The 22,387-nt window shown below is 39.6% G+C and overlaps 1 protein-coding gene and 1 non-coding gene across 2 annotated transcripts in view; both read left to right on the top strand.

The window, feature by feature from the left end:
• Positions 1-14,833, top strand: part of PKP2 (plakophilin 2) — a 99,524-nt gene extending 84,691 nt beyond the window's left edge. Inside the window, exons 11-13 of the mRNA XM_066368940.1 lie at positions 7,143-7,332; positions 14,337-14,424; positions 14,570-14,833. Of these exons, the coding sequence (XP_066225037.1) occupies positions 7,143-7,332; positions 14,337-14,424; positions 14,570-14,638 (347 nt within the window). The 3' untranslated portion in view covers positions 14,639-14,833. The remainder of the gene's footprint in view (positions 1-7,142; positions 7,333-14,336; positions 14,425-14,569) is intronic.
• Positions 14,834-19,727: 4,894 nt separating this feature from the next.
• Positions 19,728-19,803, top strand: TRNAD-GUC (transfer RNA aspartic acid (anticodon GUC)). Its single transcript has one exon. It is a non-coding gene; the product is annotated as a tRNA-Asp (tRNA).
• The last annotated feature ends 2,584 nt before the right edge of the window (positions 19,804-22,387 follow it).

The raw sequence follows: 22,387 nt of genomic DNA, 5'->3' as shown, positions 1-22,387 counted from the left end.
TTTTTCTTATTTCTCCCTCTCTATTAGTTTCTTCTTTTTTCCTTTTACTTTTCCTCTCATTCACGAACAAATTATTTAATTTGGGACTCAAGTGGGTTTTTTTGTGGCATTTTGGGTGCTTTTTACTTTGCTTTTTATCTCATTAGCATTCCTCCCAACCCAGGATCTCCATTCTATTTAGTCTTTGCTCCACTTATTACAATAGTTATTTTTTTTCCTTTTTCCTGTTTCCCTCTTATCCCTCTCATTATATCTCTTAGTCGACCATCACTCACAAGCAAATCATTTTATACTTGACCCAAATTTTTTCCTTTTTTGCATTTTGTGGGTCCCTATTTTTTTGCCCCTTGAACACTTCCCCCCAACTCAGGCCCTCCGTTATAGGCAGTTTTTGTTCCATTTAGCATAATATAATTCACAGTTCATCACAATATTTTCCTAAGGAGGAAGAGAGAGGAGGGGAAGAGAAGAAAGAAATGGGGGGGGGGGGAATAATAAATTATTATTGGGTTTTTTGTGGGGTTTTTTCCAAATTTTTTTCCCTTTTTTAATTTTTTTTATTTTTTATTTTTTTACTTTTTATTCTTTATTAATTCTCATTAGTGCTATCAACAAGACCACCCTCAGATGCCATTAAGAAAAAAGAAATCGAATATCATGGATACAAAAAAAAGAGAAGTAACACAGATGTGGAAAAATCTATGGAGAAAAAATTTAATATATTGGAAACCTTGGAGCTAAATGACAGAGAATTTAAAATAGAAATCCTAAAAATATTCAGAGATATACAAGAAAACACAGAAAGGCAATATAGGGAGCTCGGAAAACAACTCAACGAACACAAAGAATATATTACCAAGGAAATTGAAACTATAAAAACAAATCAAACAGAGATGAAAAACTCAATTCATGAACTGAAAAACGAGGTAACAAGCTTAGCTATTAGGACAGGCCAGATAGAAGGTAGGATTAGTGACATAGAAGACAAGCAACTTCAGGCACAACAGAGAGAAGAAGAGAGAGACTCAAAAATTTTAAAAAATGAGAAAGCCCTACAGGAATTGTCTGACTCCATCAAAAAGAATAACATAAGAATAATAGGTATATCAGAGGAAGAGAGAGAAAATGGAATGGAGAATATATTCAAACAAATAATAGACGAGAACTTCCCAAGCCTGTGGAAAGAACTAAAGCCTCAAATTCAAGAAGCAAACAGAACACCGAGTTTTCTTAACCACAACAAACCTACTCTAAGGCACATCATAATGAAAATAGCACAAACCAACGACAAAGAAAAAATTCTCAAGGCAGCCAAGGAAAAGAAGAATACAACATATAAAGGATAGCCTATTAGATTATCATCAGATTTCTCAGCAGAAACTCTACAAGCTAGAAGAGAGTGGACCCCAATATTTAAAGCCCTGAAAGAGAGGAACCTCTCAGCCAAGAATACTATACCCATCAAAGCTATCCTTCAAGTACGAAGGAGAAATAAAAACATTCAAAAATACAGAAAAGATGAAGGAATTTATCATCAGAAAACCCCCATTCCAGGAAATACTAAAGGGGGTTTTCCAACCAGATTCAAAGAACAAAACAAAACCACAAGTAAAAGCTCCACCAAGAATACAATAAAACCAAATATAAACTGTGACAACAAAAGCAAAAAAAAAGGGAAAGGATGGAGATTAACAGTAGCAAAGGACGATGAAGTGCAGAAACACTCATAAGATAAGGTACTACAATGAATATGGTAGGTACCCTTTTCATTACTTAATGGTAACCACACTTGAAAAAACCACCACAGAAGCACATGACTTAAAAAAGGTAGCAACAGAGGAAAGAAGTATGGAATACAATCAAACAAAAACAAATGATAGAAAAACAAAAGAGAAGAATCAAACAAGATACAAAACTAACAGAAAGCAATTTATAAAATGGCAATAGAGAACCCACAAGTGTCAATAATTACACTAAATGTAAATGGATTAAACTCAACAATAAAAAGACACAGAGTAGCAGAATGGATTAAAAAAGAAAATCCAACTGTATGCTGCCTACAAGAAACACATCTAAGCAACAAGAATAAAAACAAATTCAAAGTGAAAACAATACTCCAAGCAAATAACATCAAAGAAAAAGCAGGTGTAGCAATACTCATATCTAATAATACTGAATACAAGACAGAAAAAGTACTTGGAGACAAAAATGGTCATTTCATAATGATTAAGGGGACACTGAATCAAGAAGACATAACAATTCCTAATATATATACACCAGACCAAGGAGCACCAAAATATATAAGACAGCTACTTATTGACCTTAAAACAAAAACTGACAAAAATACAATCATAATTGGAGACCTCAATACACTGCTGATGGTTCTAGACCAGTCATCCAAACAGAGAATCAATAAAGATATTTTGGCCTTAAATGAAACACTAGAGCACCTGGATATGATAGACATCTACAGGACACTTCATCCCAAAGCAACAGAGTATACATTTTTCTCTAGTGTACATGGAACATTCTCAAGAATTGACTATATATTGGGCCACAAAAATAACATCAGCAAATTCAGAAAAATTGAAATTGTACCAAGCATATTTTCTGATCATAAAGCCTTGAAACTAGAATTCAACTGCAAAAAAAGTGGGAAAAAACCCCACAAATATGTGGAAACTAAACAACATACTTTTAAAAAATGAAGGGGTCAAAGAAGAGATAAGCGCAGAGATCAAAATATATATAAAGACAAATGAAAATGACAATACGACATATCAGAATCTATGGGATGCAGCAAAAGCAGTAATAAGATGGAAGTTCATATCACTTCAGGCCTATATGAACAAACAAGAGAGAGCCCAAGTGAACCACTTAACTTCATAACTTAAGGAACTAGAAAAAGAAGAAGACAACCCAAAACCAGCTGAAGAAAGGAAATAATAAAAATCAGAGCAGAAATAAATGAAATAGAGAACAGAAAAACTATAGAAAAAATTAATAAAACAAGGAGCTGGTTCTTTGAAAAGATCAACAAAATTGACAAACCCTTGGCAAGACTCACCAAGGAAAAAAGAGAAAGGACTCATATAAACAAAATCCAAAATGAAAGAGGAGAAATCAACACAGACATCATAGATATACAAAGAATTATTGTAGAATACTACGAAAAACTATATGCCACCAAATTCAACAATCTAGAAGAAATGGATAAATTCCTAGAACAATACAACCTTCCTAGACTGAGTCATGAAGAAGCAGAAAGCCTAAACAAACCAATTAGCAGGAAGGAAATAGAAAAAAATATTAAAAACCTCCCCGAAAATAAAAGTCCAGGCCCAGACGGTTATACTAGTGAATTCTATCAAACATTCAAAGAAGACTTTGTTCCTGTTCTACTCAAAGTCTTCCAAAAAATTGAAGAAGAAGCAATACTTCCAAACACATTTTATGAGGCCAACATAACCCTCATACCGAAACCTGGCAAGGACGGCACAAAAAAAGAAAACTACAGACCAGTATCTCTAATGAATACAGATGCTAAAATACTAAACAAAATACTGGCAAATTGAATACAACAACATATTAAAAAAATAATACATCATGATCAAGTGGGATTCATCCCAGAATCTCAAGGATGGTTCAACATACGTAAAACAGTTAACGTAATACACCATATCAACAAGACAAAGAACAAAAACCACATGATCTTATCAATAGATGCAGAAAAGGCATTCGATAAAATACAACACAACTTTATGTTTAAGACACTCAACAAAATGGGTATAGAAGGAAAATACCTCAACATGATAAAGGCCATATATGATAAACCATCAACCAACATCATATTAAATAGCATAAAACTGAGGACTTTCCACCTTAAATCAGGAACAAGAGAGGGTTGTCCACTCTCTCCACTCTTAATTAACATGGTACTAGAAGTTCTGGCCGGAGCAATCAGACAAGAGAAAGAAATAAAAGGCATCCATATCAGAAAAGAAGAAGTAAAGGTATCACTTTTTGCAGATGATATGATCCTATACATCGAAAACCCCAAAGACTCCACAAAAAGATTACTAGAAACAATAAACCAATACAGTAAGGTCGGAGGGTACAAAATTAACATACAAAAGTCCATAGCTTTTCTATTATGCCAACAATGAAATATTAGAAAACGAACTCAAAAAATAATCCCCTTCACGATTGCAACAAAAAAAATAAAATACCTAGGAATAAACATAACAAAGAATGTAAAGGACCTATATAACGAAAACTACAAAGCATTGTTAAGGGAAATTGAAAAAGATACAATGAGATGGAAAAATATTCCTTGTTCTTGGATAGGAAGAATAAATATAATCAAAATGGCCATATTACCCAAAGGAATTTATAAATTTAATGCAGTTCCCATCAAAATTCCTATGACATTTTTTAAAGAAATGGAACAAAAAATCATCAGATTTATATGGAACTATAAAAATCCCCGAGTAGCCAAAGCAATCCTAAGGAAAAAGAATGAAGCTGGGGGCATTACAATACCTGACTTCAAACTATATTATAGGGCCACGACAATCAAAACAGCATGGTATTGGCAGAAAAATAGACACTCAGACCAATGGAACAGATTAGAAAGTCCAGAAATAAAATCACATAAATATGGTCAAATAATTTTTGATAAAGGGGCCAACAACACACAATGGAGAAAAGAAAGCCTCTTCAACAAATGGTGCTGGGAAAATTGGAAAGCCACATGCAAAAGAATGAAACTCGACTACAGCTTGTCCCCATGTATAAAATTAATTCAAAATGGATCAAAGACCTAAATATAAGACCTGAAACAATAAAGTACATAGAAGAAGGCATAGGTACTAAAATCATGGACCTGGGTTTTAAAGAGCATTTTATGAATTTGACTCGAAAGGCAAGAGAAATGAAGGCAAAGATAAATTAATGGGACTACATCAGACTAAAAAGTTTTTGCTCAGCAAGAGAAACTGACAACAAAATAAACAGACAGCCAACTAAATGGGAAATGATGTTTTCAAACAACAGCTCAGATAAGGGCCTAATATCCAAAATTTACAAAGAACTCATAAAACTCAACAACAAACAAACAAACAATCCAATAAAAAAATGGGAAGAGTACATGAACAGATACTTCTCCCAGGAAGAAATACAAATGGCCAACAGATATATGAAAAGATGCTCATCTTCTTTAGTTATTAGAGAAATGCAAATCAAAACTTAATGAGATACCACCTCACACCTGTTAGATTAGCTATTATCAAGAAGACAGGTAATAGCAAATGCTGGAGAGGATGTGGAGAAAAAGGAACCCTCATTCACTGTTGGTGGGACTGTAAAGTAGTACAACCATTATGGAAGAAAGTATGGTGGTTCCTCAAAAAACTAAAAATAGAACTACTTTATGACCCAGCAATCCCTCTACTGGGTATATACCCCCAAAACTCAGAAACATTGATACGTAAAGACACATGTAACCCCATGATCATTGCAGCATTGTTCAGTGGCCAAGACATGGAAACAACCAAAAGCCCTTCAATAGAAGACTGGATAAAGAAGATGTGGCACATATACACTATGGAATACTACTCAGCCATAAGAAATGATGACATCGGATCATTTACAACAAAATGGTGGGATCTTAATAACATTATATGGAGTGAAATAAGTAAATCAGAAAAAAACAAGAATTACATGATTCCATACATTGGTGGGACATAATATCGAGACTAAGAGACATGGACAAGAGTGTGGTGGTTACCGGGGGTTGCTGGGGAGGGGGAGCATGGGAGGGAAGGAGGGAGAGGGGGAGGGAAGAGGTTGGGGCACAAAGAAAACTAGATAGAGGGTGATGGAGGACAATCTGACTTTGGGTGATGGGTATGCAACATAATTGAATGACAAGATAACCTGGACATGTATTCTTTGAATATATGTACCCTGATTTATTAATGTCACCCCAATAACATTAATAAAATTTTATTTATTAAAAAAAAGAATTACTGCAGAACATCAAGTACAAATTCATACTTCCCAAAATATATACCATAGGGCAAGTTATAATGAAATCATCAACTCTTAATACCTCTCTTGTTACTACAAAAGAAGCCAAAATAAAACCCTACTACCAAGAACTTATATACTTAGTGAAAAAAATAAATTTAAAATCTGCCTTTTTTAAAAAAATAATATTAATTATACAGGAAAGAAACTTTGGGCAGCAGAGATAATTTTTTTAAAAAATATGTTTCGGTCATTATCAATATTGTAGAAAAAACAACTATAAACATTTTAATATATTTCTTCTAAGGATGCTTATGTGCATTTTGTTTCCTAATGTTACAATATTATGTATTCTTTATATAAATATATGGATTTTTTCACATGGAATAGTAATATAAATATTTTCTTGTTGTTTACAGGCTTCATAGATAGATTTTGTGATACATAAAAACTTTTGCAGATATATTTTAGTTAATTATATTCTATTGGAATATTTAGGCTTATCATAATTTTCCATTTATATATACTATATATATATATATAATAAAGATATCTGCATAAAAGTTTTTTTTATCTTTAATGTGATATCTTTAGAATGAATTCCCAGAAGTAGAATTACTAAATCAAAATTTTTTAAATTCTTGACATTTCTATCAAATTACTTTCTAAAAAGATTTCCAGTGTATTGAGCATAGAACGTCATCTTTATAAAAATCCTTTTAAAACTCAAGTATTAGAAAGGTTACATCTTTCCATGTACTGTTAACCAGTTGTATTTCCTTTTCAAAATGTTCTTTACCCAAAATATATTGAGATCTTGTGATTAAGAAACAATTTTTTGCCTGACCTGTGGTGGCGCAGTGGTTAAAGCGTCGACCTGGAAATGCTGAGGTCGCCAGTTCTAAACCCTGGGCTTGCTGGTCAAGGCACATATGGGAGTTGATGCTTCCAGCTCCTCTCCACCTTCTCTCTCTGTCTCTCTCTCATCTCTCTCTCCCTTTCTCTCTCCTCTCTAAAATGAATAAATAAAATTAAAAAATAAATAAATAAAATCTTTAAAAAAAAAAGAAACAATTTTTTTAATCAAGTGTTCTTTTTCTTTCATTTTTTAGCCAAAGAAACTCTGCCCGATTTGGTTTCCATAATTCCTGACACAGTTCCAAGTACTGAGCTTCTCATTGAAACTACAGCCTCTGCCTGTTACACTTTGAACAACATAATCCAGAATAGTTACCAGAATGCCCAGGACCTTCTAAACACTGGGGGCCTGCAGAAAATTATGACTATCAGCACAGGCGACACGTAAGTTCTTTAGCATCTGCCCATCAGCTGTCTCCCCTTTCCCACCACCACTCCCATGTGTAAATATGGTTGTGAACATTCAGTCATTGAGGGCCATGGACAGGATTCAGAGATAATCATACTCCATAGCTTCCAGTATTTTATTGACCTAATGCAGTGGTCAGCAAACCGCGGCTCGCGAGCCACATGCAGCTCTTTGGCCCCTTGAGTGTGGCTCTTCCACAAAGTACCACATGTGGGCGCTACCTCAATAAGGAATGTACCTGCCTATATAGTTTAAGTTTAAAAAATCTGGCTCAGTCCTGACCAGATAGCTCAGTTGGTTGGAGCATCATCCCGAAGCACAGAGGTTGCCGGTTTGATCCCTTGTCTGGGCACATACAGGAATAGATTGATGTTCCTGTCTCTCTTTCTCTCTCTCTCTTCCTTCCTCTCTCTCTAAAATCAGTAAATAAACATTTAAAAAAAATTTGGCTCAAAAGAAATTTCAGTCGTTGTACTGTTGATATTTGGCTCTGTTGACTAATGAGTTTGCCCACCACTAATGAGTTAATTTGTGGCACCTTAGTTGTTCATTGATTGCTTTCTCATATGTGCCTTGACTGGGGACTCCAGCCACACCAGTGACCCCTTACTCAAGCCAGCAACCTTGAGGTTCAAGCCAGCAACCTTTGGGCTCAAGCCGGCGACCACCCACTCAAGCTGGTGATCCTGCTCTCAATCCAGTGACCTCGGGGTTTTAAACCTGTGTCCTGAGCATTCCCAGCTGCTGCTCTGTCCACTGCTCCACCACTTGGTCAGGTGGCCAAATTAATGAATTTGTTTCTGAGAACTACAGCTGTGATTTAAGAACAGCAGAATGTAGGCAGAGTGGGAGTCCTGTGGACAGGGAGTACCCTTTTCCTCTCTGAAGTCTGTGGAGCCAGTATCAGCCCATGTGGCTAAGAAGAAGTAGTGATAACACAAGAAGTGGGAGGCAGCATAATAAATTCTAGCCCAGTTTATCTCATCTCTTTCCACCTCTTTTTCCCTTTTGAGAACAGAAGGTCTAATGCATATACATCAGCCCACATCCCAGTTTCTGTCTTTGAATTTTCCCTATTTAAAAAAGGGAGCAAGAGAATGAAAACCTTAGTGTAACCAAATTATTATTATTACTTAATTTATAGTGATGGGATTCAAACGGGGCATGAAGATTATTATCTTTTTTCTTTATGCAATTCTGAATTGTTTGACGTGTTCAATACAAGTTCCTTCTGTAAATAAACAAAAAAGAAATGTTGCAGCTCAGTTCTAATGAGTTGCAAAGCAAACAGACTTCACTTATAATGGACAAACGTGTGCTTGGCCACACAACGATGAGCGTAGGGGTGTGTGGTAGCCGGGACAATCACACATGTCCGCCACCACCCGCCACCCAGTTAAACCCACCCATGCTCTGCAGTCTTCCTCTGGCAAAGCTCATGAGAATGAAGACCACATACAGAGTCACGTGATTAAAAGGAGTACTTATTAGAAGGTCATTTCCTCGAGAGCAAAGACTATTTACCTGTCTGCAGATCCTGGCAGATAGCAGTTGCTCTGTCTTCATGGAAACAACAAATTATTTCTGCAAAATAAAAATTACTATTTGGGATAGTGTAAAGCCAGTAGCCAAGGCCAGGGCCACCATCAGAGCAGCCCGGCCCATGCAGGTTCGCATTGGATTCGGACAGTTGGTAAAGAAACAAAGGAGCCAAAAACTGATGGGCCATCTTCTTTAATCCTAGCTTGCACCCGGCAGGCAAGTAAAAACACACACTGGGCTCCAAAACCCACTCACATTCAGTGCTCACAAAGCTACTGACTTATCCGAGTTTCCCAGAATCAAAGGTTTCTAGCACACCAGACTTATTCACCTCTGTTCCCCATCTCCTTCCTTCTCTCTGCACAAACTGACCTCTCACTCAACACTCCGCCATCTTGACTGCTTCTCCTGGCCTCCTCCACGTGGCCTTTCTCTGCTCTCTGCTGTGCTCTCTCTGCTCTCTCATGCTAATCTCAGGAACCAAGAGCAAGCTCCTGTTCTGCCCCTATTTTATAGTGTAGAAATCCAAACCTTTAATCCAATAAACAAAATAGGGAAGTTTCTAATACAAAGTCACTTATCTGGGGCATGATGGGATTGTACCACCCCACATCAAAAAGGGTGGGAAAGGCTTAATCCAAAAACCAAGCCCCAGGCTACAAGGATTCTGCCTGCCCACAGCCCACAGAGACACACATTAATATCACCTGGGCAACGGCCTCCATGTAGGCAGCGCCATCTTTAACAAAGTGAGCATAATATATTTTATCTGCCCAACAGATAGTCATCCAAATTTCTTATGGAGCAAATCTCCATAAGACCATATGATTTTAATTACTTGTGTATTCAGGCATAACCAGCATATTGGAATATGCACTTTTAGAAACTTCTAATAGCTTAGCAACATATAGATATGCTTCTCTGTTGCTTTTGTGTTGCCGAGTGTCCATTTGTGAGCTAGTCTTCATATGCCCTGTCTAAAAAAGAAAAAATAAGTCAACAAGGAACCTCTGCTGGCTCTGCCTGCTGCTTCCTTGCCAGAGTGTTGTATAGCTGACCTATAATTTGTGGGGGTCTACCTAAGTGAAGACATTAACTGAGGCAAGCTCAAATGACCAGAATATGAGTTCACTGGTGAAGAGCAGAGGAATTGCAATTCTGATAAATGGTGCTGCAACAAGCTACTTGGGAGAGGAGGGGGAGGGGGTCTGTCCTCTTTTATTAGCATTTACAGTGATACCTCGGTTCTCGAACGCCTTGACTTTCGACCAAATCGGTATTCGACCAGGAAATTCGAGAAAATTTTGTCTTGGAACCCGAACAAATATTTGGAACTCAAATGTCCGAGATTAGCCGAGTTGAGCCGAATGGCGTTCATTCGGCCGAGCGCGCCTTGCCTGCGTCATCAGTGTGAGTCACGCTTTGTCACGCTTTGTGGAGAGAGAGAATCACGTTTTTGTGGAGAGAGTCACGCTTTGTGGTGAGAGTCACGCTTTGTGGTGAGAGTCACGCTTTGTGGTGAGACTCACGCTTTGTGGAGAGACTCACGCTTTGTGCACGCTTTGTACACTGAATTTAACCCTTAGACATGGGTCCAAAGAAAGCCAGAAGTGGTAATGCAGACAAAGGTAAGCGGAAAGCTGTGAGAACAACGATTGAGCTGAAAAAAGAAATCATTGCCAAATAGGAACAGGGCACACGTGTTTCAGATCTGTCTGCTGAGTATGGCATGCCAAGATCTACTATCTCAACTTTCCTTAAGAATAAAGCTGTTATAAAGGCTGCCAATGTTGCCAAAGGTGTTACATTGTTAACAAAGCAAAGGCCTCAGATAATGGAGGAAATGGAGAAGCTGCTTCTTATTTTCATTAAAGAAAAAGAGTTAGCAGGTGACAGCATCAATGAAGTCGTTATTTGTGAGAAAGCACCAGTAAATAGGCATATTTTTGGGGCTTGGAACAAATTAATCCAGTTTCCATTATTTCCTATGGGTTTCATTGTTTCGGTTCTCGAACAATTTGGTTCTTGACCGTTCTCCCAGAACGAATTATGTTCGAGAACCGAGGTATCACTGTACAGGGAATCAGTCTCCCAGCTCATAAGTTCTGTTCTGAGGGGGGCATGTGTGACATTCTCTATTTCATATCCTCTGGTTTTATTCTAGGCTAAATCCTTTCACTTGGGCCAGCCTGGGGACCAGTTGTCATTTATAATATTTTATCTTTGAATAAATGAGTTCCCAAGTGCTATCAACCAACTTATAAACAAACTTTGCAAATATAACACTCTTGTGAGGGAGAGGAAAAATAATTTTTTTCTACCCTTCTAGGTTCTTGGCTGAGACATCCTTGCAATAAAAAAGACAAGTTACCCTGGCTGGTTGGCTCAGTGGTAGAGCGTCGGCCTGGCGTGCGGAAGTCCCGGGTTCGATTTCCGGCCAGGGCACACAGGAGAAATGCCCATCTGCTTCTCCACCCCTCCCCCTCTCCTTCCTTTCTGTCTCTATCTTCCTCTCCCGCAGCCAAGGCTCCATTGGAGCAAAGGATGGCCCAGCCGCTGGGGATGGCTCCTTGGCCTCTGCCCCAGGCGCTAGAGTGGCTCTGGTCGTGACAGAGCAACGCCCCGGATGGGCAGAGCATCGCACCCTGGTGGGCGTGCTGGGTGGATCCCGGTCGGGCGCATGCAGGAGTCTGTCTGACTGCCTCCCGGTTTCCAGCTTCAGAAAAATACAAAAAAAAAAAAAAAGACAAGTTAACAGGAGATAAACAGAAATTTGATAACATGGTAGACCTGTACACATGGGAGAGACCCAGAATAACTGAGTAACTCCTTAAAATGGCCCAAGCCGCCTCCTTAAATAACATCGCCAGCTAAAGACAAAAGATGTTGGGATGGAGATGGTTACCAGGAAAAAAGCACAGTAAACAAAGGTTATTATACAGATTTAAGTCCTTGCCTTCTCCATTGATAAAAGTTTCTAAAGACTTTGTCATCCTTCACTTTCTGATACAGAGGGGGGAAAACACTCCTTACAAATGGAGATTCCCCTTATAAATGCAAATGTCTTCTTTTACAAAGGGTAACTTCTCAGTTTTCAGAGCTCTCCCTGTGTCTGCTGTTTCTTTAAAATAATTAGCCTAGAATAATCCTGTGCCAGAGAGGCATTTTGTGGGGTGATGTATTCTGTTCCCCTTCACTTGGTATTTAAGAACTTTTCCCAATTTTAAATATTAGAGAACTGTAAAGCCAGCAGGCAGGGCCGGGGCCACTATCACAGCCGCCCGGCCCATGCAGGTTCGCATTGGATTCGGACAGTCGGTAAAGAAACCATGGAGCCAAAAACTGATGGGCCATAGCCTTTAATCCTACCTTGCACCCAGCGGGCAAGTAAGAATACACACTGGGCTCCAAAACCCAGTCACACTCAGTGCTCACAAAGCCACTGACTTATCCGAGTTTCCTAGAATCAAAGGTTTCTAGCTCACCAGCCTTCTTCTCCTCAGTTCCCCATCTCCTTCCTTATCCCAGATACAAACTCTACACAAACTGGCATCTCACTCAGCACTCCGCCATCTTGGCTGCTTCTCCTGGCCTCCTCCACGTGGCCTCCTTTAGCTGCTGGCTCTCCTCTCTCCGCTCTCTCATGCTAACCTCAGGAACCAAGAGAGCAAACTCTCGTTCCATCCCCATTTTATAGTGTAGAAATCCAAACCCTTAATCCAATATACATAATAGGGAAGTCTCTAATACAAAGTCACTTCTCTGAGGCATGATAGGATTGTACCACCTTACACCAAAAAGGGTAGGAAAGGCTTAATCCCAAAACCAAGCCCCAGGCTACAAGGATTCTGCCTGCCTTTAGCCCACCCCAACACACATTAATATCACCTGGGCAACGGCCTCTTTAACAAAGTGAGCATAATACATTTTATCTGCCCAACAAGAACCATAGCTTTAATGGATTACTTAGTATCTTGGTTATGAGCAAGCTGCTCTGAGAGTCCACGAGGTGCCCAGGAAGTCTGTCAGGGGTGATTTGCTGTAACCTCTCTGCCGTGTTGATATGGAAGAGCAAGGCTTTTAGCTGATGAATAAACCAGCAGGTGCCTCTCCATACAGCTCTGATTTGTGTTGTCTATTTTGGGCTGCATGTTTACAAATTCCTATTGTAGGAAAAATAAAAGATACTGTTTCTTTGTTAGAAAAAAAAATTCAGCCATGTGGTAGTTCAGTGATAGAAGAGAGAACAATCAAAGCATTTTCTCCTCAGCCAGAAACAGGAAATGAAGGACAAATTTAAAAGCAAAACATCAAAAACTTAAGTACAAAATTAAATTCAATGAGGTTGAATTTAAAGTAGGAACACATTTTACATTTGCTCTATATAAGAACAAAGACATTTTGAAACTATTTTAACAGGCCCTGGCTGGTTGGCTCAGCAGTAGAGCATTGGCCTGGTGTGTGGAAGTCCTGGGTTCAATTCCTGGTCAGGGCACACAGGAGAAATGACCATCTGCTTCTCCACCCCACCCTCTCCCTCTTCTCTCTTTCACTCTTTCTCTCTCACTCTCTCTTTCTCCTCCTCTCCCACAGCCATGGCTCAAATGTCGAATGGTTCGAGCAATTTGAGCAAGGGTGCTGAGAAAGGCCTCAGGTGCTGAAATAGCTCGGTTGCCAAGCAGCGGAGCAGCAGCCTCAGATAGGCAGAGCATCGCCCTGTGGGGGGCTTGCTGGGTTGATTGCCATTGAGGTACATGTGGGGAATCTATCTCTGCCTACCTGCCTCCTGCCTCTCATCTAATAAAAAAAAGAAAGAAAAAAACTATTTTAACAAATGTTTCAATAAGAATTTATTTCATTAACTTGAAAATATTACTTTACCCCTACCTTTATAGAGGCAGTCAGTCAAGAGAGGGATATATATTTTTCAGTCTTACGTTCTTACATTTGCATTCATATATATATGTATACACATATAAACATACAAATGTATTTATTATCTATAAATGACAATATAAATATACAAGTGTAAGTTATATTCTCTAAATAAAGGATCTATAACATGTCTAAGGATATAGTCCTTAAAAAATATCAAGAATTTGCTCTGTAAACTATTTAGTTTTAGCACTGTGTTACAGGTTTTAAAAAATGTATTAATAATTTTTGAAAAGTGGTCCCTGGTCTGTGACACCATTTCATTCTCCCATTCAAGTACTAACCAGTCCTGACCCTGTTTAGCTTCCAAGATCAGACGAGATCGGGTGAGTTCAGGGTGGTGCGGCCGTAGACTTAATTCTCTTGTTGCTGTTGAGTAGCCTGACTTAATGGAGGGCTGCTGAGTGACAGCCCTCAAAGAGGTTGTACAGAACGTCAGAGGCCGCCTCTGGGAGCCCACACACACTCTCACTGATCCTGGCGTGCCCTCTTCCTCTTTCAGCTATGCCTCCAACAAAGCAAGTAAAGCCGCTTCTGTTCTCTTATATTCTCTGTGGACGCACACGGAGCTCCATAATGCCTACAAGAAGGTAAGAGTGCTGGAAGGGCGTGGGTCGTAGCCGACAGAGCCAGATCCTGTGGGCTGCTTGACTGCCCCCTGTGAGAAATCACTAAGAATAGCATTTTTATGTGTCCAAATGTTACCATTCACATTTTTGTTTGTTTATTCTGAAGGCTCAGTTTAAGAAGACAGATTTTGTCAACAGCCGGACTACTAAAGCCTACCACACCCTTAAAGACTGAGGAAAGTGAAAAAGTGCTCTCAGAAAGACCAACCTCACCATTCTCAGCCACAAAAGAAAGAAAGAAAGGGAGAAGGAGAGAAAGAAAAGAAAACATCTATTTTTCTACTTTCCAGTTCAAGAAACGTCAAAAAAAAAAAGCATGCCGTGTTTTTATTCTTTTCTGTGTCCATAGTCCCCCAAATCCAGAAAACAGATCATCAGAATATGATTTTATTGACCTTCTGGAAGATTTTCACAAGTTTGCCACCAGATGATACTGGCAAAGGCTCTATTTACCCTCTACAAATAGGGGTCCCTGTGGTCGGGGCTTACAACGCATGGCCTTCTTGGAAGCACAATGTGAGTTCACATGGAATGGACAGTAACAGAATAAGTAAGAAGCTGTTGCAGCATCACTGGGATTTTAGTGATTTTACTTACGTGCATATTTCCTGGTTCCCGTACTTTGTCACTAGCACGCAGAGTGCTTTACCGATGAGCCATGAGCATATTGTCTGGCAGTGTTGAAACACTGGAAACGAGAAAGAGTTGCTAAATTTTCCAGGAGAAAATGTAATGGCAGAACAGTTTGTTGTTGTTTTTTTTATTTGTGCTTATTTTTATCCTCTTAAATTTTTTTCTTTGCTTTTAAGTGAACTTCGGTTTAGATGGCAGAGCATGTATGACTATAGAAAAAGAACTGAAAGGTAGTGCTCTTAGCAGGTTTTAAATCTTTTCCACAGAGAAAGGAAACTCCCTATGAAAATCAGTATTTCCTCTAAACACTGAGGAAATGAGATTTTTGCTCAAGGAGGTGCTTTACCTCTAACAACAGCATTAAATGCAAATCTCTTCTGAGCAGTAGCATTCAATGTAATCGATTTTCTGGACTTCTTCAGCCACTGCAGGGGGCTGGTGGAAGAACGGACTCTGGCTACAGAAGGGACCTAGGCCTTTCAAACTGCTGGGCCAGGAGGGGAGAGAGATAAGCAGCAGCAACTCTTTTTGCGGCACCTTAGTTGTTCAGTGATTGCTTTCTCATATGTGCCTTGACCAGGGGGCTACAGCAGAGTGAGTGACCCCTTGCTCAAGCCAGTGATCTTGGGCTCAAGTCAGCAACCATGAGTCATGTCTATGATCCTACGCTCAAGCCGGGAACCCCGTGCTCAAACTGGTGAGCCCACGCTCAAGCCAGCAACCTCAGGGTTTCAAACCTGGGTCCTCAGCATCCCAGTCTGACGCTCTATCCACTGCGCCACTGCCTGGTCAGGCAACACAGCTCATTTTAATGAGTTACGTTATCCACCCAACATTTAAAAAATAGCACAAGGCCATTAAGTCTCATGTGATCTTCCTCAAGCCATTATCTTATGTCAAGGAAACTCTAGAGAAGAAAAATGAAGAAATTACATTGAGGCTGGGCCATCCAGAAGTGATATGAGAAGTGCTAAATTTAAAAGTTGACAACATCATCTGTTAAAGCAAATCTGTATTGCTGTTGCTATTGCCATTGCTATTTTAACAGGGCTGTAGTTAATACCATTCATATAAAAATTAGTCTTCTCAACTACAGGTCTGTTATATTTTGCTTTAAAAAAATACGACAATGTTATAAGAAAGTAATAAGGAAAAAACTCTTCCTCTTCTTTTGGCCAGAAAAGTATAATAGACAATAAATTCCCATTTTCAATTTGAATGTGTAAGTCTTTGTTATATTTAGAACTTGACTTTTTTTCAGTGTTAACAGCTCAATGAAGAAGAGTGAAGTTTACTAACCTAGTTTAAACTGAAATTATTTAGATACCAATTTTTAAAATACTGAAGAGAGAAATTCTCTTTTTCCAGAGTTTTGACAATAAGCACTTGGAGTAGCTTACTCCTCCAGATACTTGATATATGCTCAAGAAGTTTCTGTACTATTTACTTTTTTTTTTTTTTTTTTTTTTTTTTTTTTACAGAGACAGAGAGAGTCAGAAAAGAGGGATAGACAGGCAGGAATGGAGAGAAATGAGAAGCATCGATCATTAGTTTTTCGTTGCATGTTGCCACACCTTAGTTGTTCATTGATTGCTTTCTCATATGTGCCTTGACCGTGGGGCTACAGCAGACCGAGTGACCCCTTGCTCAAGCCAGCAACCTTGGGTCCAAGTTGGTGAGCTTTGCTCAAACCAGATGAGCCCACGCTCACGCTGGCGACCTCAGGGTCTCGAACCTGGGTCCTCCGCATCCCAGTCCAATGCTCTATCCACTGCGCCACTGCCTGGTCAGGCGAAGTTTCTGTACTTTTTAAGGTACCAGTGGAGCCTTCAATAAAGTTCAACACAAAGCAAGGCAAAAATAACATTGCCTGCATCAGTATTGTGATCTTATTTGTGTATCTTTGAATATATGGTATGATTGACATGGCATTTGAGGGTTTGACTTTATAAATTTTAACTCTGATTACTAAGAGTTTAATACTTTGTAATTGCTTATATTTCTTAAAATTAAAGTCCTAAATTCTTTACCAAGAAACACTTCCTGTAAGAAAGATAGAACTAGCTAGTGACTAAAACATATAAAAACAAAGAGACACACAAATGTGTTACTTATTGTTAGATTTCTGTAAATGGAGTGAGTCTGTGACCACAAAAGGTAAGACTATGCTAGATCCCTGTGTTTTGCTTCGTCACTGTTTACAAAGATTTTACTACTTTGCTAGCTGTGAACACCTCTGAGGGAGGTCCTTGTGTTTATCAAAACTGATTATCAGTTTTGATCACAGATCAACACACAAAGCACTTTTATTTCCCGTGTATCCCGACCATGCCCATGTGATCAAAGGAACTGATCTGCTGAGCTGGGCCGTTGCGTTGATCTGTGCTGATAGTTCCAAAGGGCTGCTCCCTTGTCAAGAATTCTCAGTGGTCTTCTGGAATATGGTATGTTGCTGCCCTGGGTTTCTAAAACTGGAAACATTTGTTTATACCTGATGGAAATAATTAAAGGATTATCTGCCAGAATAGAGGATTAACGTATCAAATGGGAATATAAACAGCATGAGGAGATAAACCACTTTAAAACCAATGTAATCACCCTCTGAAGAAGCAATTTGCTATAAGGGGAATGAGAAATATATATATATATATATATATATATATATATATATATTTATAATTTATAGATACTAAAGTTATAAATGAAACTTCCTTTTACTAAGGTGTAATGAATTTACTGCATTGGAATAAGGAAGACTTCAGTATATGTGTACTTTGAGCAAAATTACAGCAGCCTCAAGTCATGGAATCTGAGGATTAAGAGGGAATGTAGAAGGCATCTGGTCATGGCCTCCTTAAAGTAACTTCTTGCATTAGAAAAGACTGTTCTTGTTAAAGTGACAGAGAAGAAAAATGTCCAAACATTCATTCAACTCATCCCCAACATGACCCTGTAATGGGTCCATCATAAGACTCAGTAACTAATATAGTAAAGAATTTGTTGGAAGAAGGAAAATAGATAAAAAAGGAAACAAACTTCTCAAGATAAAATTCTGTTTTAGGTTTAACATTTTAGTTTATGCTGGTACTGACTGTTTCAACTCTTAGGAAATTAACTTCAACCTTTTAAGAAATAAGGAAAAGAAGAGCTCTCTCTTTTTATGATTTCTTCAAGAAAGTGCTCAATCAAGATGCCACACGTTGGTAGAAGAGCTGTTTGAAATATGAGCGAAAGAGGAAGCATTCTGAAAGCAATACTTTGGGCGACACAGTTGAAGAAGCTGGCATTATTTAGCCTGGAGAACGGCACTGTGTTACCTGCGTTTAAAAATTTGAAAGATCATCGTGTAGAAGATGACACCGTGTTACCCTGACAGTAGAGGACAGACCAGAGTCCATAGGTGGAGACTCGAGAGACTAGCCTGACAGTCGTGGACGTATTGAGCATGCCTTACAGCAGGCGTCCCCAAACTACGGCCCGCGGGCTGCATGTGGCCCCCTGAGGCCATTTATGCAGCCCCCCTCTGCACTTCTGGAAGGGGCACCTCTTTCATTGGTGGTCAGTGAGAGGAGCACTGTATGTGGCGGCCCTCCAACGGTCTGAGGGACAGTGAACTGGCCCCTTGTGTAAAAGTTTGGGGACCCCTGCTTACAGTATCCTCATGAAGTGTGTGTATATATTTTCTTTTTTGTATTTTATACATGAAGATAGCCTGAAACAGAGTTTAAGTTACATTCCAAAGTCACAGCTAAAAAGGGCACAGGGGCTATGTGAACAGCGGTAGGGGTGACTGGGGGTTCTGTGGGGAGCAAAAACGACAGACTCATGTTTCCATGCTGGAGAAATGTGGATCTTTCTGGCTTGTCTCTTGGAGAGTTCAGAGGGGCAGTCTGACAGTGTTGAAGAGGACTGATTCTAGAACCAGCCACCTGAGCTCAAATTGTGGCTTCTCCACTTACTGGCTGGGTTAAGTTTCTTGCTCTCTCTGGGCCTCAGCTTTCCTTATCTGTTACATAGGAATGAAGCAGTAGTCACCTTGTTGGGTTGTTTTGAGGGTTAAAGGTTTCTAATTATAAAGCACTTAAAACATTCCCTAACAGTATGTCCTCAATAAATGCTAACTAAATTTTCTGGAGTTCCCTGGTTTGGGGTGTCTTTGCTTTTATTTTTTAGTCCATCTCTTTTTTCTTTAATTATTTTAGAGAGAGAGGGGAAGGGACAGAGAAACATCGATTTGCTGTTCACCACCTGGAGTGCTGCTATCTACAGGCCAGAGGAGAACTCTAAGGTAGTCATTAGCCCAGAGAAGCAGGTGAGGCAGCAGCAGACATCCCTATATCTGGCTGATCATCAGACCTCATAAATTTCACATCAAGACGCACTTAAATCTTTACAAAACCTGATTTTCACCTGTATGCTGCTAACACACAATACATCTAGCAAAGAATAAAAACAAGTCCAAACTGTTACAGATTTTCTTAGAACTAGACTGGGATGTTCTTCCCAATAACAACTAGTTCTTTGGGTGTTTGTTTTAGAAAAAGGGGGCTTCCATTACTAATTACATCTTTCAACATGCATGTATTGAGAACTTATTGCTGGAGCTGAGGACCAGTGAGAAGCACCTTTATGCCCTGGCCGGTTGGCTCAGTGGTAGAGCATCGGCCTGTCGTGCAGAAGTCCCGGGTTCGATTCCCGGCCAGGGCACACAGGAGAGGCGCCCATCTGCTTCTCCACCTCCACCCCTCCCCCTCTCCTTCCTCTCTGTCTCTCTCTTCCCCTCCCGCAGCGAGGCTCCATTGGAGCAAGGATGGCCCGGGCGTTGGGGATGGCTCCTTGGCCTCTGCCCCAGGCGCTAGAGTGGCTCTGGTCGCGACAGAGCGACGCCCCGGAGGGGCAGAGCATCGCCCCCTGGTGGGCGTGCCGGGTGGATCCTGGTCGGGCGCATACGGGAGTCTGTCTGACTGTCTCTCCCCGTTTCCAGCTTCAGAAAAATGCAAAAAAAAAAAAAAAGAAGAAGAAGCACCTTTATGAGAAATTGCTCTGATCTTAGTGAAACTGGCTTCATTGTGATAGACACTGTCACAGTTTACCGTATATTTGGAAATGCAAAATCATCAACTGTAGGGTGAAGATTAAGGAGGTCTAGACACATAAGGATCTTCTGGAATATCTCTTATAAAACAAGAAATGCTTAGTGAGAAGTAGAGAATCATTAAGATATCTTCAGGCCCTGGCCGGTTAGCTCAGTGGTAGAGCATTGGCCTGGCATGCAGGAGTCCTGGGTTTGATTCCTGGCCAGGGCACACAGGAAAAGCGCCCATCTACTTCTCCACCCCTCCCCCTCTCCTTCCTCTCTGTCTCTCTCTTCCCCTCCCGCAGCCAAGGCTCCATTGGAGCAAAGTTTGCCTGGGTGCTGAGGATGGCTCTGTGGCCTCTGCCTCAGGTGCTAGAATGGCTCTGATTGCGGCAGAGCACGCCCCAGATGGGCAGAACATCACCCCCTGGTGGGCATGCCAGGTGGATCCCGGTCGGGCGCATGCAGGAGTCTGTCTGACTGCCTCCCCGTTTCCAACCTAAGAAAAATACAAAAAAAAAAAAAAAAAAAGAAGATATCTTAATTTTTAGCCAGGAGTTGTCAGAATTGACAACTTGTAATCAGAGTGTGAAAATTCTAATATTTAGAAAACTGACCAAAAAGACTTTTCACACTGCTCGATAGCTCAGTTGGTTAGAGCATCATCCCGAAATGCCAAGTTGTGGGTTTGATCCCCAGTCAGGGCACATTCAGGAGCCAACCAGTGAATGTATGACCAAGTAGAACAACAAATTGATTTTCTCTCTCTCCCTCTACCTACCTACCTTCTCTCACTAAAATAAATAAATACAGTAAATAAAATTAATTTAAATTTTTCTTTTCTTAAGAATTTATTTCTTTTACTCCTTACTCTGGACATTTTTTTTGGTTCCTAATTTAAAAAAATAGAAGAAGTAATCTGTTTTTGTGGTGTTGCCTAAGTAGCTTTTTATAAGAATTACATATGAACATGTTAAACAGCATGTCATGTTCTATTTTTCCTGTTTTAGTTTATCACTTAGAATACTCTATTTATATTTGAATACGAAAAAATATTCAACACAAAATGGCATAAGCAACAAATGATGTTTTTACTATAACAAAGACATAAAGGTCTTATAACGGGAAAACCAGGTTCAGGATTAGGCTTGGTCATTTCACTAGCTCATTAAAGTCATTTAAGAACCCAGATTCCTTCAATCCTTCTGCTGTACCATTCTCGTCCTGTGACCTTTTGTGTCCTGGTTGGTTTTTTCATGTTGACAGAATGGTTACAGCAGCTCCGAACATCCCATCTTCACAAAGCCACTTCCAAGGCCAGAAAGTAACATTTCTTTCTGGCATCTGTTTTTTTAATAAGGAAAGAAATTTTTTCCTCCAAGAATCCTCCATAAAACATCTCATTTCCTATTGCCTGGAATTATATCACACTTCCATTTCTAAACCAACCCTGGTGAGAAGAATGAAACTAGTGTTCCTTTCTTAAACCAACCATATTTCACTCAAAGCTGGGCCTATCTCCCTAAGCCTCATTGATGGTGAATACTTAAAAGTCAGGGTTTTACTAAACAATGAAAAAGGGCTGCAGGGTAGTAGACCAACATCATCTTCCCTATGTAGGGACACTGAAAGAAAGAATTCAACGTTTTTTAGCAAACTGATTTCCTCTGCCCTGTGAGATAACAGTATTCTTTGACAGGATGCAGGTGAAAGAAGTTTTTCTGCTATGGCTGTTACATTGCATTTAGGACAAAGTCCGTGAAAAATTGTGGATAAAGAACGATGAGAGAGCAAGGAACTGCAGGCAAACCAATACTCACGATTTCAAGGAGAACACTAAAGATGGTAAGGTTGGTATACAGTGGTCGGCAAACTCATTAGTCAACAGAGCCAACTATCAACAGTACAATGATTGAAATTTCTTTTGAGAGCCAAATTTTTTAAACTTAAACTATGTAGGCAGGTACATTCCTTATCGAGGTAGCGCCCGCACGTGGTATTTTGTGGAAGAGCCACACTCAAGGGGCCAAAGAGCCACATGTGGCTCGCAAGCCGCAGTTTGCCGACCACGGTTAGACAATAGGGTGGAATAAAATCGTTTCAGAAGCTGCTTCTGTGCTTCTTTTTCATTCTCTCTTGATATCTACCATTCTTCACCTTTACTCACTGTAAAATCCACATTACATCTTTATTGACCAAATCAATAGAATGGAA

The sequence above is a fragment of the Saccopteryx leptura genome, chromosome 2 (genome assembly GCF_036850995.1).
Source record: "Saccopteryx leptura isolate mSacLep1 chromosome 2, mSacLep1_pri_phased_curated, whole genome shotgun sequence".
Lineage (NCBI taxonomy): Eukaryota > Metazoa > Chordata > Mammalia > Chiroptera > Emballonuridae > Saccopteryx > Saccopteryx leptura.
This window is presented reverse-complemented; position numbering and strand designations above follow the sequence as displayed.